At 47.5% G+C, this 15,766-nt stretch overlaps 1 protein-coding gene across 13 annotated transcripts in view; it reads left to right on the forward strand.

Moving 5' to 3' along the window:
- Nucleotides 1-15,766, forward strand: part of ERI3 (ERI1 exoribonuclease family member 3) — a 130,596-nt gene that overhangs the window by 22,365 nt on the left and 92,465 nt on the right. For all 13 annotated transcript variants that reach the window (XM_044945096.2, XM_044945099.2, XM_006052599.3 and 10 more), the window contains one exon: nucleotides 11,598-11,714. In XM_044945096.2, coding sequence (XP_044801031.2) covers nucleotides 11,598-11,714 — 117 coding nt within the window. The remainder of the gene's footprint in view (nucleotides 1-11,597; nucleotides 11,715-15,766) is intronic.

The following is a 15,766-nucleotide window of genomic DNA, read 5'->3' on the forward strand; positions in this document are numbered from 1 at the left end:
TACTTTGTAGACCTGAATCAGTTGTCTGACATGAGGAAAACTGATACTAGGAGATGCTTCCTCCATCTCTGTGTCTTGTTGGGAAAAAGGATCCTGCATCATTTTGATTAAGGTGCTTTGGAATGATTATTTTTTATCCCCTTATCCTAGGTGTTCACAATACTTAAAAAGGCCCCACAGTCATACATTTATGTGATGAGTTTTGAGCTCTAGCTGTGAAAATTGAGTCATTGCCTAAAAGCTTGGAACAAGAGTGTTCCCAGATTGACATTAGCCAACCCCCCCCACCCCCGCCCCCCAGGCTGGCAGGTCTGCAGCAGAAGGGTGAGCAGGCTAGGACAGGCACAGATGGTTTGTGTGTGTGGAGTGCTGCCATGGGCAAAGCCTGGTTAGGCACTGGGAGAATCAGGAGGGAGGAGGACTCTGGAGGGGAAGTCAAGCATTATGGAAGCTCTTCATTTGAAGTAAAACTGCCTTGGAATGGGCTTGTTTAGACCCTGACCCTCCTGTCTAGTCAAGGCTATGGTTTTTCCAGCAGTCATGTATGGATGTGAGAGTTGGACTATAAAGAAAGCTGAGCACCGAAGAATTGATGTTTTTGAACTGTGGTGTTGGAGAAGACTCTTGAGAGTCCCTTGGACTTCAAGGAGATCCAACCAGTCCATCCTAAAGGAGATCAGTCCTAGGTGTTCATTGGAAGGACTGATGTTGAAGCTGAAACTCCAATACTTTGGCCACCTGATGCGAAGAACTGACTCATTGGAAAAGACCCTGATGCTGGGAAAGATTGAGGGGAGGAGGAGTAGGGGAGGACAGAGGATGAGATGGTTGGATGGCATCACCGACTCAATGGACATGGGTTTGGGTGGCCTCCAGGAGTTGGTGATGGACAGGGAGGCCTGGCGTGCTGCAGTTCATGGGGTCGCAAAGAGTCGGACACGACTGAGCAACTGAACTGAACTGTCTGTAGTGGCCAGTAGGAGATCTTGGTCCATGGTAGTAAATGTCTGTTGTGTGAGTTCCACTGTTCCAGTGCCCTGGTCGGTGTCTAGTCCAGGGGAGGCCCTTCCAGCCAAGGACTTGTCTGAAGGCTAACTGCTAGCAGAGGCTCTCACTGGGAGGTGCTGATGTTGCTGAAAGGAAAGGAAGTGCAGAGTCCACAGTAAGGTTGATAAAGTAAAATTGGCAAGCCAGGAAAGGAAGTGTGAATGTTGAGTGGAAGAGAAGAAACAGAAGTAGATGTCGTTAGCCAGTGTTCAAGGGAATGGAAGGGAAGGTGTTCCAAGGGGTTAAATATGGGCAGAGGGAAACTGGTTAGGAGCTATTACTTGAAAGTGGGTTAGTGGGTTGGACTAAGGTGGTGATGGTGGGAATGGAGAAGAGTTATGTGTTGTAGCCCTTAGGTCTGCTGGGAAAGAAACAAGCTTGAGAACCATGCTCTTTAGTAGCTCATAGCTTTTTGGGGTACTGGTGGGCTCTGGTTGTCAGTGGTGCTAAGAGATTTGGTGAGGAGTGGAGAGCAGAAACCTGCAGTGGTTATAAACAGAGTGCTCTGCACTGAAGGCCTGTGTCAGGGACACCTGATGTAGTGAGCTTAGTGGTGATGTAGGCAGTTACTTTACTCCTCTGGTATCTGATGAACTGTTTGACCGTGTCCTTTGGGAAGTAGATGGTGATGGTGGATAGGATGATAATTGGCTGAAAAGCTTGGAATCTTGCTCTACCAATGTGATAACTGAGGGCCATGGCTTGAAATTGCAGTGTCTGAAATGGAGTTCAGGGAATCTGTATTGATCACAGTCTGTGCTCCCCGCCTCTCCCCAGCACTAGCAGGTATGAATGAAAAACCAACTGATCACCCGAAAGGAATTGGTAGTTGGGGATGGAGGAGGCGGGGACTGATGACTGGGAGGAGCATGCCATTTTGATAAGGTCTGCTTTCACTAGAGAGGTAAGGTGACCAGAGAAACAATGCCAGGGGCAGGCCTTGGTTCATGGTATGGTGTGGTGTCTCCAGCTTGGGGCCTCAGGCTATTGTAGGAATTGCTGTGATCCTGCTCTACATCTGTGGCCAGTGTTAGGCTTAATCAGGACCAGGGGTATAAAGAAAGCTCCTGGCTGATGTCTATAATGAGAGGTCTTCCTTGGAGAGGTATCCAGTCCCACTTTCTGATTCATTTGTGTAGAAGGAAGATGTTTTTCTGGAGAGAGTAGTATGATGAGTGCTCTGTGGGGAGCTGATGCCCTGGGTCTTGATTACATTCTTGAAGGGAGCAGGCATTGCCTTGGCAGGAAGACCTCTTGCAAGCTTCCTAACAGAAATGTGTCAACTTGCTCTACACAGTTCTGGGATGTGACATGTCAGCTTTTCCACCGTGAATCTCTGCAGCCAGGAGAATGAAATGTCTGATGGCAGAAGCCAGGAGTGCTTGGCAGATATAAAGGGTCACCTGAGGGGGTTGAAAGTGGGCCGAGCAAGGGTTTATTCTAAGAGCCAAGAACTGTGGGCTCTGATGTTCTTTTGTCAGTGTCTCTGTGATAAGGACTTAGTCACACAGATATTCTAGACTATACCTTGGCTAAAATGTGGTCTGAGAACCAGTGGCATCCCCAGCCCCTGGGATCTTGTTAGAAAGATGGAATATCAGGCCCTTGTTGTTCAGTCACTTGTTGTTCAAGTCGTGTCTGACTCTCTTGTGACCCCCATGGACTGTAACCCACCAGGCTCCTCTGTCCATGGGGTTTTCCAGGCAAGAATACTGGAGTGGGTTGCCATTTTATTCTGCAGGGAATCTTCCTGGACCAGGGATCGAACCCGTGCCACCTGCACTGGTAGGTGGATTCTTTACCACCGAGCCACCTGGGAAGCCCGTTATCAGGCCCAGCATTAGATAGAATGTAGTTTGACAAGATGTCAGGTAATTCGAAGTCTGAGAAACACTGCTCTACTCCACCAGTGGTTCTCAAACGTCAGCAAGTCTCAGAATTACCTGGAAGCTTTTTAAAACACAGATTGCTGGGCCCACCCTCAGGGTTTCTGATTCAGAAAGTCTGGATTGGAGGCCAGAAACTTGCATTTCTCATAGATTCCCAGGAGATAGGAATTTATGCTGCCTGTAAGGGACCGTGCTTTTAAGTCACTGACCACCTTAGCTTTCTCGTCTATAAAATAGGGCAGTGATGCCTGCCTTATGGAGATGTGGATTCCTATGAGCCAGTGTGCGAGAGAAGTGTTCAGGCAGTGTGGACAAGATGTCAGTCTGTGTCGCTTGCTTACTGGTCAGTGATTTTGAAAATCTGCTGTCATGGCAGCACAACTGTTTCCCTGGCCTGGCTTCTGGCTGTCGGGCACACACAGAGAGCAGGGGATCTATGAAGCTCCCCTGGGGGATGCTGTCTTCTGTGAAGAGACTAGCGGACCCTGGGACTGTGAGTGGGGATTACTGTGCAAGGCTTCCTGAAGCCCAACTGGCCTCTCTGGGCTTCTCTCCTAGTTGCCTAGCCAGAGCCCACTTTCTGCCTGAGTGGGCCTGGTCTGTCTTGATCACCTGTTACTCAGCCCCACCTCTTCACTCCTGGCTAGTGGGTCTTCAGTGCAATATTTTCATTGATTGGAAAAAAAGGACTTTGTCAAACCAAGCCTCTGATTCATCTTTTGTGTTACATAACTTTCCCCACCCTATGGGGGGATTAACTGAACAGGCTTTGGCTGCAGCATGTGCCCTGGTGCCAGAATGTGGACGCTCAACCTCCCCTCAAAGTGAGGCGAACTGAGGCAGAGGCTGTTCTGTGAGGCGCAGTATAGCAGAGTGCTGAGGAGCATGGACTCCAGAAATGGACCCTCTGGATCTGAGCCTGGTGTCCGCCACCATTGTGTGGTGCAGTATGACCTGCCTTGAGTGAGTTACTTGTACTTAGTATGCCTCAGTTGGCATTACTGGCAAAATGGGATTAATGATAGTACCAATCTTATAGGACTATTGGGAGGATAAAATATAAGAGCTTAGAACTGTGCCTGGCATGTAATAGCTATATGTGTCAGCTCTTGTTAGGAGAATTACTGCTAATGTTATTTTGACTCATGGCCTCATAGTAAGCTATTGGGGTACAGCAGGTGGCTGGGAGGCAGGCCCTCCTTCTCTGGGGAGCATAAAGCGAGCCTGCAGGTCCTCTATCAACATGTAGACGGAGCCGCAGCACTATCCAAAGAGATTTTTTCCCTCCATTAGAATGGTAAGTTGAATTTGGCGCCCTTCCACTTCCATGCCCTCCTGTACTGCTGCCCCTGGGGGACCTCTCCTGCACACAACCTGAGATTTGTTTAAATTAATTCCCTGACAAATGTAGGTATACAGGTAGCTACAAAGAAATCATTTGGTTGTTTGCTGCCCGGAAGGGTCAGCTTCACAGAGGCCACTAATATCAGAAGTTATTTACAATTGAATATCTGAAGATGTTTGAACTGAGGCTGATTCAGAGTCATGTGTGTGTAGACACCAGCTTGTACACCCCTGGGTGAGGATGTAGTTTCTAAGATTTTTGGTCTCCTTCATTTATTGGTGTTATATATTTTTAAAAATTCAGATTTCAGTAAAATCTGAATTATAATTCAGTTTGCACCCCCTCCCCCCTGTAAAGAACAGCAGTCTCTATTTTCAGCCTCTTTTCTATATTTTAATTGCTTTGGGGTCTATGGGAATGGGTGAAGACGGACGTGTAGGTGAAAAATCAGCCTTGTACAGCTTCAATTTTTTACCCTTCCTTGTCCTGAAACTTCGAGCATCAGCTCTCATCTGTCAAAGTGTAAATCAGCAATTAAAACCCAAACAGCCAAATGCCAAAGATGACCTGAAGCACAAAGCAACTGACAAACAAGTCCGGACAAATCGACGGGTAATTTATAAGCTTTGCCCTAAAATCTAATTATTTGGCAATTCGAATTTGCAGCCAGCCAGGGCTCGGCAATAAATTTAACCCGCCATAAATTATTTAGGAGCAGGCTGTGGTGTAAATCAAAACCACGAGTGTTTGTTTAAGAAATAAGCTCCTTGTGCATAAAATGTCTTTTTTTTCCCCCCAAAGGAGAAACTGTTAAGTCAACTACGGTCCCTTCGTTACCCAGCACAGCCTGCAGTTCTCCCTTCTCCCTCTCAACTTCTCCTCTTCCCTGTGGTCAAGAGGCTCCTTGATCCCTTGGAGAAAGGTCTTGCCTTTGCATGAAACTTTTATCCAAAAATCTCTGTCTGGATAAAATTCATGTTTTCACTAGGTATGACTTTTTCTGCCTTGTCGTGTGATGATGTTGCTTTTGGATTTTGTCAAACCTTTCTCTGCAGGAGTGCACACGTTTTGGACGTTGAATAAGTGGGTGGAGAGAAGGCATAGATTAGTTGTAAACTGAGGGAATGCCAGTTCCTAGATTGAGAAGGGGGAGCCATGAAAAATGACCTGCTCGTTTCAGAGAGGACCATAGAAAGATTGGCTCAGGGCAAAGAAGAATCTGTGCTTTGGAGAAAAGGTCTGTAAGAATTCCACACTATTAAACCCTCTGTCCCACTGTCAAAAAATGCCTAACCCAAAGTCCTTCTGCTTAAAATCCTTTTGTTGTTGTATCTTTGAATATAATCTTATCACTGCAGACACTTTAGCTTAAGGGAGTTCGAATACCCCAAAAGCAACCTACACATTTATTTCTTATAATCTACTGATTGTGGGTGTGAAATTTCATGTGACGTTTCATTTGAAATGCTGTTGCAGTTTTGTCTTCAGTTTATTAAGAGAATCACTGGGGTTCCTACTCAAGCAATTAGAAAGTAGCTGCATTTGAAATCTTTGCTCCAACTGAAACTTCTACTCAAAAAGATAAAAGAATATTTGCTTGGTGCTTCCTTTTTATCTCTCTGTCTTCCTTCCCCTTTTAAAAAATACTTACAGCTGGCATTTTATTGAGTGAGACAGCAGATACAATAGGTTTGGAACCATGGGTACTTTGAGAAATCCAAGTTCTAAGGCTTTTGTGCTTAGTTGTCAAGATGTGGCTAGTTCCCATCCATCATCAGCAGACCAGCTTTTGGGGTTGTGGTACTCTGCCCTTGGACAACCTAGTAGCGCAGGTAGCGGTGGATGGTGTAGGGTGACCAGCTGTCCTAATTTTAGCAGATTTCTGCTCCAGGAATCTGCGGTCCCAGGCACACAGTAACTGGGACATTGGTGGTTTGTAGCAGTTGAGGGAGGCTGGGAGATGAGAGGCAGGGGATCTGGTAGGAAGTTCTTTGCAGCCTGGCTCTGCCACCTCCCATCTTGTCACCTTAGGTAGGTCACTTCACCTCTCTGGTCCTATGGAGAACTCTGTGAAAACAGAATTTTCCTGTTAGAGGCACGCTCTTGGCTCCTCTCTTGCCATGTTTCAGCCCCTTTGTGTGTTTACTTACCAAAAGCTGAGAGTGGGGTCTGTGCGCTGGAGCAGGCCTGGGTGCTAGAAACGCAGGCTGGAGGCTCATAGTTCTCACCCTCCCTGAGCACAGAGCCCAGCACTGCGTGTCCCTGCAGCTGTAGTGGAGGCTTTTCAGTTGGAATCCTGCAGGACTTTCTGCCTGGATGGTTCACACTCACTGCTCTTATAACTCAAGAACAGTCTTTCTTCTTAGGAGATAGAGCACTGAGCTCCTTAAAGACAGTCTTTCAGACTAAAAGAATCAGATCTTTCTTGACCCTTCAGATTTTGAGAGCTGTTAGACCTACTATCTTTTCCCCATTTGGAGTCCCAGCTCAGTCCCTTACTAGCAGTGCAACCTTGAGCAAGTGACAACTGCTTTTGGGGTCTTAGTTGTCCTGTAAAATAGGCCATTGGAAAAGACTCTGATGCTGGGAGGGATTGGGGGCAGGAGCAGAAGGGGACGACAGAGGATGAGATGGCTGGATGGCATCACTGACTCGATGGACGTGAGTCTGAGTGAGCCCCAGGAGTTGGTGATGGACAGGGAGGCCTGGCGTGCTGCGATTCATGGGGTCGCAAAGAGTCGGACATGACTGAGCGACTGAACTGAACTGAACTGAAAATAGGCCTAATAAGGATTCCCATTTCTTGAGTTGTTAGGTAGATTCAATGTCGTCATTCCTGTTGCCCATTTAGCAGAGTGTCTGCCACCTCTGTTCAGTCACTCAGTTGTGTCCGGCTCTTTGCATCCATCCCCGTGGACTGCAGCTTCCCTGTCCTTCACCATTTCCTGGAGCTTGTTCACACTCATGTCAATTGAGTCACTGATGCCATCCAACCATCTCATCCTCTGTTGTCCCCTTGTCCTCCTGCCTTCAGTCTTTCCCAGCATCAGGGTCTTTTCTAATGAGTCTGCTCTTCCCATCAGATGGCCAAAGTATTGGAGCTTCAGCTTCAGCATCAGTCCTTCCAGTGAATATTCAGGACTGATTTCCTGTAGGATTGACTGGTTGGATCTCCTTGCAGTCCTAGGGACGCTCAAGCGTCTTCTCCAACACCACAGTTCAAAAGCATCAGTTCTTCAGCGCTCAGCTTTCTTTATGGTTCTGCTCTCATATCCACACATGACTACTAGAAAAACCGTAGCTTTGACTAGAAGGACCTTTGTCGCCAAAGTGATGTCTCTGCTTTTTAATGTGCTGTCTAGGTTTGTCATAGCTTTTCTTCCAAGAAGCGAGCATCTTTTAATTTCATGGCTGCAGTCACCATCTGTAGTGATTTTGAAGGCCAAGAAAATAAAGTCTGTCACTGTTTCCATTATTTCCCCATCTATTTGCCATGAAGTGATGGGACTGGATGCCATGATCTTCGTTTTTTGAATGTTGAGTTTTAAGTCAGCTTTTTCACTCTCCTCTTTCACCTTCATCAAGAAGCTCTTTAGTTCTTCTTCACTTTCTGCCATAAGAGTGGTGTCATCTGCATATCTGAGGTTATTGATATTTCTCCTGGCAATCTTGATTCCAGCTTGTGCTTCATCCAGCCCAGCATTTTGCATGATGTACTCTGCATATACATTAAATAAGCAGGGTGACAATATACAGCCTTGGCGTACTCCTTCCCAATTTGGAACCAGTCTGTTGTTCCATGTCCGGTTTTAACTGTCTGCTACATGTGAAGAAGTGAAGTCGCTCAGTCGTGTCCGACTCTTTGCGACCCCATGGACTGTAGCCTATCAGGCTCCTCCATCTATGGGATTTTCCAGGCAAGAGTGCTGGAGTGGATTGCCATTTCCTTCTCCAGGGGATCTTCCTGACCCAGGAATCAAACCTGGGTCTCCCGCATTGCTGGCAGACGCTTTACCGTCTGAGCCACCAGGGAAGCAAGCAATAAATGGAAAGAATGAAATGATTCCATCTTGTGTTTGTCTCTGAAGGTGTTGGGGCCAGCTCCTCACTACCCCTTGCCCAGGCTCCCAGCACTTGGGAGAGAGGAGACACATCGCATTGTATTTGCCTTTGTGTCTACACCCAGCCCCCGCCTGGTAAATAGCAGGTGCTTAATAGTATTGGTTTATGACCTGATGATGATGACAATACGACTTACCTTCCAGGATTAAAAAGGGTAAGATGAGAAAATGTATTTGAAAACGTATAATAAAAAGCGTTATCAGCTGAAAACTTGTGAAGTGTTTGGCCTACCCCAGGTGTACAGGCTGCAGAGTTTTGTCAGCTGGTGCAGACTGGGGCTCCTGTTCCATGAATGGGCTGTTGAGAACAGTGCTTTGAGGTTCTGGGCTTGTCTGGGCAATATGGAAAGGTTAGAAGTAGCTAAGTGAGGTCGTTTTTGTTCTAACTCCCCAAAGGGTCTTCTATCAGAAGTTCCTCTTTTGCATCTTCCGTGGCTCAAAAGAATATGCCAGTGTGTAAGGTCGTTGTTACAGTAGCTGATGGTGGTGCTGAGGTAGGACCCCTGCAAAGTCATGTTCTGAGATTGGCCGTGTTCTTGGTCTTGGAGAGAAGGCTTGGCTGATGGCCAAACAACATTGGAGAGGTGTTTAGGATAGGTCCAATCTGCTGCATGCTGGCCCGCAGACATTTCAGAGGGGTTACCTCTCTTCATACAGAGCCGAGGGTGATTTTGAGTGTGAGCACTTAGGTTGGCTCCATTTCCCCAGGGGTGAGGAAGCCAGTGGGAGGAACGATTGAGCTGCAGTAGGGAAACCCAAAGGCCAAGGTTTAAGAGTATCTACTGGGAATGCTGACTCGGTGCTGGTCAGAGCAGGAGCTGAAGCGCTTACTATTTTACAATAAATACTAATAAAATTCTAGATCTATAATAACATTTCAGATCTCTAAAACAAACCATGTGCTTGTAAAAAAGTGGAAAGAGATCAACTTTAAGCCATAAATTCTTGGTAATAGAGGGGTTTTTTTCTATTTATGTTTGATAGATATTTTTGTTTCCAGAGGAATGTCAACTCCTAATTTCATAATGTATCATGGGCTTAAGAAAATTGAATTTAATAAAAGCCAGAGATGAATGGCATCCTTAAAGGTCCCAACACTTGTCTTTATTAGCAGGACAAACTGCAGGTCTCCAAACACTGCTTCTCTCCAAATGAAAGTTTAAATGAAAAGTACAGTTGTGTCACAGGTTAAATTTCATTGTGGGCCCAGCTAACATTGTTAGTGAGGAGCTGGCTGTATTTGTTTCCTTAGACACCAGGGCTGCCAAACCCACCAGGCTATGGAGGTCTTTCCTTTGGGGAAGTGTTTCTTCTACTTAGTGGCAGAGGAAGGATATATCAGAAACGAGCCTAACTCAGATGAGCCCCACCTCAGAGTTAGAGCCTGGATTACTGGGTATCTGATTTTTCAAGGGGATTGGTGTGTACTTTGTGTCTGTGTGTTTTGTTTTTCCGAGCCAAGTTCTCCTCTCTGGCCTACCTTGTGGTACTTTGGAGGGAGAGGCACCACTCAGTTTAAGCAGCAGCCTGGGCCTCCTCTCTGCCCCGCCTCTGCCTCAGTCTTAGTTTTTCCACCCTTCCTGTCTCTAGGGGCTCCTGCCAGCTTCCCCATCCTTGGGGCAGCCCAGGGAGCTCAGGCAGCCAGAAGCTTTGAATTTCTCTGTCATGAAATCTGGCTGCCTTGGTTTGGTCTTCAGTCCTGCTGTGATCTGTTGGATAAAGATGCTTGAAAAATGAATCCCATAGAGCAGGTGTGTTTGGTGGGGAGACACCAGGCTGCCCTGGAATATCAGGGAGACAGGCCATTTCTCCTTCCGTTTCCCCACTCATCCATTTCCTGAATGCAGTCAGGTGTCAGCGGCTTCTGTGTTGTGTCTCTGGGCTGTCCCTGGAGAGAACCAATTTGCCTTGATTTTAGTGATGCTGGAAAGGTCCTCAGCAGAATGGGTGACCTGGGGAAAGGATGCCACTGGAGCTGACTGCAGGGGCCACTGAGTGGGCAAAACCCCGCTCCTGTCTCTGCAGTGGAGGCCTCTTTCACATGCTAATTTTACTCGGAGGATTTTGCTTTTATTTATTTTTTTTATTATTTCCTATTTGTCTCTTCCAGATGTTTTCAGGGCAGTTTTTTTGTGTGTGTGTGTTGTAAACTAATTCCATTCATGTTTTAAAAATTTATGAAAGCACTAATAAAAATGTCAAAGTGGTAAAAATGTTAGCTTTTCCTCTGCTTTGATTAAATTTTGCAAACTGTTTTTGAATATTAAAAAGCAATAATTTTTTTTATTCTCTCTTCTGGCTTCCCCTCGTCTCTCCGGCGCGTGCGTGCTCTCTCCGGCTCTCTCCCCCCACTCTGGTGTGTTCCTCCCTTCCCAGGAGCGATGTATGAAGCAGGCTGCACAGTCGGCGTGCTGCAAGCCTGTTTGCACACCAGGACCTTGGTGCTGTGCATCTCTATTAAATAACGGAGACAAATTAATCTTAGAGACACCAAACAAATTGTCACTCCTCCTCGTTCTCTTCCATTACGTTCCAGCGGACTGGGAAGGGCTGGCTAAGCGATTGGGTTGGGTGGGGGGATGCTGATGGGTGGATGTGCTGCCTGAGAGAAAGGTGGGAGGCACTAGCTCTTAATACTCTTACTCAGGTTTCTCCTTCTCTTCAGTATCGTCTTTGGTTCCTTTGACTTTATTTATTGCTTATCTCTCTTTTTTTTTTTTTCCTTTTTGTAAAAGCTAATGAAACTCATTGGCTCTGTTTAAACTTCATGCACAGAGGTCTGTGCATTAGTCTGATGGCTGGTTATCTATGTGGCTGGAGACTTAGGCCCCTTCCAGGGAAGGGACCCAAGCAGGAGGAAGGGGGTTCTCCTTTTAGGGGCTGGAGTGAGCAGACCCCTGCTGGAGAACCAGGGGTGGGGGGAAACTGGGCCAGATGCTCCCACTGTCTCCTTCCCCTTCCCAGAGACAGTGAGGGTGGAGTGTGTGTTGGGTCCCTGGAACCTGTGAGAATGTTAACTGTGGGAGGGTCAAGATTATAACTGAGCCGGCATCTTCTCACTCAAAGTCTTCAGTTTGACCTGGCAGGAGCTAATTAGTCCAAAATACTCCCCCATTCTTGATTCGGAGTTCTTTGAGATGGTTAGTTTAGAAAAAAACAACTGATTCTTCCTTTTCTGTGCCTTTGCCATTCCAGGAAATCATCGAGTTCCCCATCCTGAAGCTAAATGGCCGGACCATGGAGATTGAGTCTACCTTTCACATGTATGTCCAGCCCGTAGTTCATCCACAGCTTACTCCCTTCTGTACAGAGGTAAGGGCCCTGGCTAGCGGCAGGCGCTGCTGGGACAGGAGCTTGGGGATCGTTGGTGCTCTATACTGGCTGCTGAGGGAAAGCATAGGTCTTCTCAGTGGTTAAGGCAGGTACACATTGGGCCCAGCAGTTGGCTTTTTACAAAGTCTGCCACTCCCCTTGGATCACTGTGGTCATCGGGGAACCCCGGGAGAGTAGTGATTCACTCTTCCCGGTTTCCTTGACACTTTCCCTTCCTCATCATCCCTACCTTTCCTGGTAAACCAGGAACTTAGAGTCTAGGAGTGGGGTGGTGCCTCTGGGGTTCAGCTTCTTTTCAGTTCCATTTCCCCCTAGGGTCCTTGGCAGGAGGTAAAGATTTCAGCTTCTTGGTTATGTTGAGGCTTTCTTAGCTGTCTGGTGATGTTTTTCTGTCCTTGAATGAAGTGGTGCTCTGTGAAGCATTGATGGAATTTGTGGGAAGCACAGCGCTATCACTAAGGAAAGAGATGGGCAGTCCAGGTGGGGAATGAGGACAGCCTGGCCAAGGCGGAGATGTCTTTATCCTTATCCTAGGCTGCTTCTGTACTTGGGCACCTTGCCAGGAGGTTAGTGTGGCCCCATTTTATGGATTTTGAAACTGGGACTGAGATCTTGGCGCTTGCTAGGGGCTCAGAAGAACCATTGGCAGAGAGCAGGCGCCCTGGAAGAGTTTGACTCTCAGGACTGTATGAAGAAGCCTTCTGTGGCTGCTTTTCCCTGTGGTGTATCGTGTTATATGCTCTGTGCTGGGGTGGTAGAATCATGGGCCAAGAGTGTGTGGTAGCAGAGATCCTGGGAAAACGTGAAAGCAAGGAGCTCAAACCAGTCAATCCTAAAGAAAATCAACCCTGAATATTCATTGGAAGGACTGATGCTGAAGCTGAAGCTCCAATCCTTTGGCCACCTGATATGAAAAACTGACTCATTTGAAAAGAAGCTGATGCTGGGAAAAGATTGAGGGCAAGAAGAGAAGAGGGCAGCAGAGGATAAGATAGCATCACTAACTCAATGGACCTGAGTTTGAGCAACCTCCGGGAGATAATGAAGGATGGGGAAGCCCAGCATGCTGCAGGTCATGGGGTTGCAAGGAGTTGGACATGATTTTGCGACTGAACAACTAGCATTTGGGGTGAGAGTACGTTAGAGACTTTGTGCCATTATCCAGGGACCTGCTTTCTCCATATGAGTGAATCAGGAGGACAGAAGTTCTCAAGTAATCCCCAAACAATCCCTTTGGTGTAGAGGGCGTTGGGGAAGTGCCTGCCTGTGCTGGTTGGGGAGCTCAGTGGTCTCTGATACTGACAGCCCGGATATGAGGTCTTGGGCTCCTGGCCTTGATGCCAGTGCCCCAGGTGGGCCTTTTGTTGTATGTATCCATCTGCCAAGGAGTCTAGTCTCTCAAGCCTTTTATTGTTCCAACCAATGATGATGTGGCTCTTGTTTCCACTGGGACAACTTTTCTCCCCTCATTCCCCTAGGAATTACCTGTACCACTAGGGGGCGCTAATCTGTCCTGTTTCCCCCTTTGGGGAAAAATCGTCACTTTAATGATGATGAAAATCCCCTTCCTTATGGGAAGGGAAGGGAAGACTTTCCTGAAACTAGCCAGGTTCTTGAGCCCTCCACTGGCCTGAAAGTGTAGTGTCCCCTTATCTTTTCCTTCCTCCTTTCTGTGTGCAGCCTCCCCCTTGGGGCCTCCAGTTCCAGCTCACTGCTTGACGTCGACAGGCAGGCCTAAATTGGGGGAAGCTGGTACTTGTTTAGGGATGGGACGGAGCATTGCTGGAGCTCAGCTCTGGGCAGGAGTGGACGCTTGAGGATATTGGGAAACGGGTTTTTCAGAGCAAAGTTGCTACTGCTTCTCTTTTGAGGGAGGGGAGAAGGGATTGCAAGACTCTGATGAGAGATGTTTCTTTTTTCTGGAAAGTCTCACCGAAGGACACGCATACATAATTTGGAGGGTAGCAGGCTTGGTGGTGTTGGATCCTGCTTATGAAACCTGCTCTGAAGCGAGGCTGTGACTGTGCTGTAGCGTGGATTCTGCCATCCTCTCTCAGGCTCCCAGAGCTCAGAACTCCCCCTGGCCTGGTCCCTGCTTTTTCATCCAGCCTCAGATCTCCCTGCTTCATCTCCCCCTCACTTTCCTAAGTCTGCCTCTACACGCGATGGTCCTTCTGCCTGTGTGCCCGCCTGCCCTCCTGCTTGTCCTCCAGCACTCTGCTCAGGGTCACCTTCTCTGGGAAACCTTCACTGAGCCCAGGCTGGGCTGTGCTCAACCCGGCATAGCACAGTCAGGTACATTATACCGCAGTCATTTGTCCATCTCTCCACTAGACTGTGAACTCCTTGATGGCAGAAACCAGATGTGATCCCTGATGGTCCTATCCTTAGGGCCTGGCACCAAGTAAAAATCCATGTTCCTCAAGTGGCTGGTGTCAAGGAGTTTTTCTACCACAGCCTGCCTCCCCCCAGAGTAGCTGTACTGCTCACTGCTCTTTTGAGTAAGTAACGTCTTCTTTGGAAAACCTCAGGTCATCTAGATATCACCCTGTCTAGATGGACTATAATGCCAAGGGAGGCATGGACACAGAATGGGGCTGTCCTTCTGAGACCTCATCCAGTCTGGCAGAATGTGCCTTTGTGGATGGGGGAGGGCAGTGAGATCATTCCAGCCACAAGGAATCTTTCATTGGTAAGGGTAAGGAGCAACCCCAAACCTCCAGATTTTTCTAAGCAGGTCCTCCGGGAGGATTTTTCTCTCTTGGACCAGAAGTTTTGTTTTTAAGAACCCTGGCCATGTGTGTGCATGCACAAGCACATGCTTGTGTTAGGAGAGAGACAGGCTCCGTGCCGGGCAGCCAGAAGAGGGGTTCTGCCTTGAGTAAATCTGCAGCCCGCATGCAGACACTCTCACTGCTCTGAGTGATGAACATGTCATTAGCCTTCTTGAGGTCCTTTCTTAGTCCCAGTTGATAGGCTGCCTGGAGATGTTCTGACAGAAACAGGATGGGGGTGTGTTTTCTTCCTTCCCAAGCCCTTTCCTACCCCCTCTAGAATCCACTCCAGCTCATTACATCTCTGCCTGTAGCAGCTGGGCTGCTGCACAGTCCCTGACCACGTGCAGTCCTTTTTGTTATTGTTGTCACTGTGGAAAAAAAAAACAAACTAGGAAAAAATACCCATTTTGCTAAATGCCAGTAAAGGGCTTTGTCTTGCACCTGTACTTGTAAAGGGTGAGATTTATTGGTCTCTTTGTCTGAGGAGAAAGAGTGGGTCTGATTATCAGATTGCACACCAGAGACAAGTGCTTATGTAATCAACAAACTGTCTTGGTGTCAGAATACGATTGTGCTGGAGATAAACTGTGAAGGGAGAAAGCACTGGATGCTGACATGCTATTGGCAGCGAGCATCCAGGGCTGCTTCCTGTAGTTGCCTGTATTTACGAACGAGGAAGCCCACTCGTCCCCAGACAGAGCTCTGGCGCGGGTAGGGGATCTCAGTCACCAGTCACGTTATCAGTCAGGGTCAGAAGCCCCTCGCCTTGTGGTTTCTGAGTCTGGGGAAGCGGGAGTTAATCTGTAATCCCTCAGTGAAAGGAGCCACAGAGCACACATTAATCCTTCCTCTCACCTCTCCTGCTTTAAGTGGTTAAGGTCTCTGAGCTCTGTTTAGCCTGTGAGCCCTGGTTCTCAGCTTAATAAATACTTGGCTTTGCTCTAGTACCTTTCATTGTGAGGATGTGAAAGCTTTTTACAAACATATATTAACCCAAGTGGGAATGGGCTGAAACAGCAGCGTGAAAGATTTAGGTTAGGCCTAAGGTATCACTTCCCAGTAGTATTTTATTATATTTTCTGTCTTCCTCACAGTTTCTGGTATGTCTTATAGGTTGTCGGTATCAGGTATGGGGATTGACTTCTTAAATTTCACCCTCCACCATCTTCATCGAGTGCCTTGACAGAGCTGATCAGATGTGGTCCATTGTTGGGAGGCGTTAATGCAGGGGAGCGAGGCCTGTTCCTGAAAGGA

This window comes from Bubalus bubalis, chromosome 6 (genome assembly GCF_019923935.1).
Source record: "Bubalus bubalis isolate 160015118507 breed Murrah chromosome 6, NDDB_SH_1, whole genome shotgun sequence".
Lineage (NCBI taxonomy): Eukaryota > Metazoa > Chordata > Mammalia > Artiodactyla > Bovidae > Bubalus > Bubalus bubalis.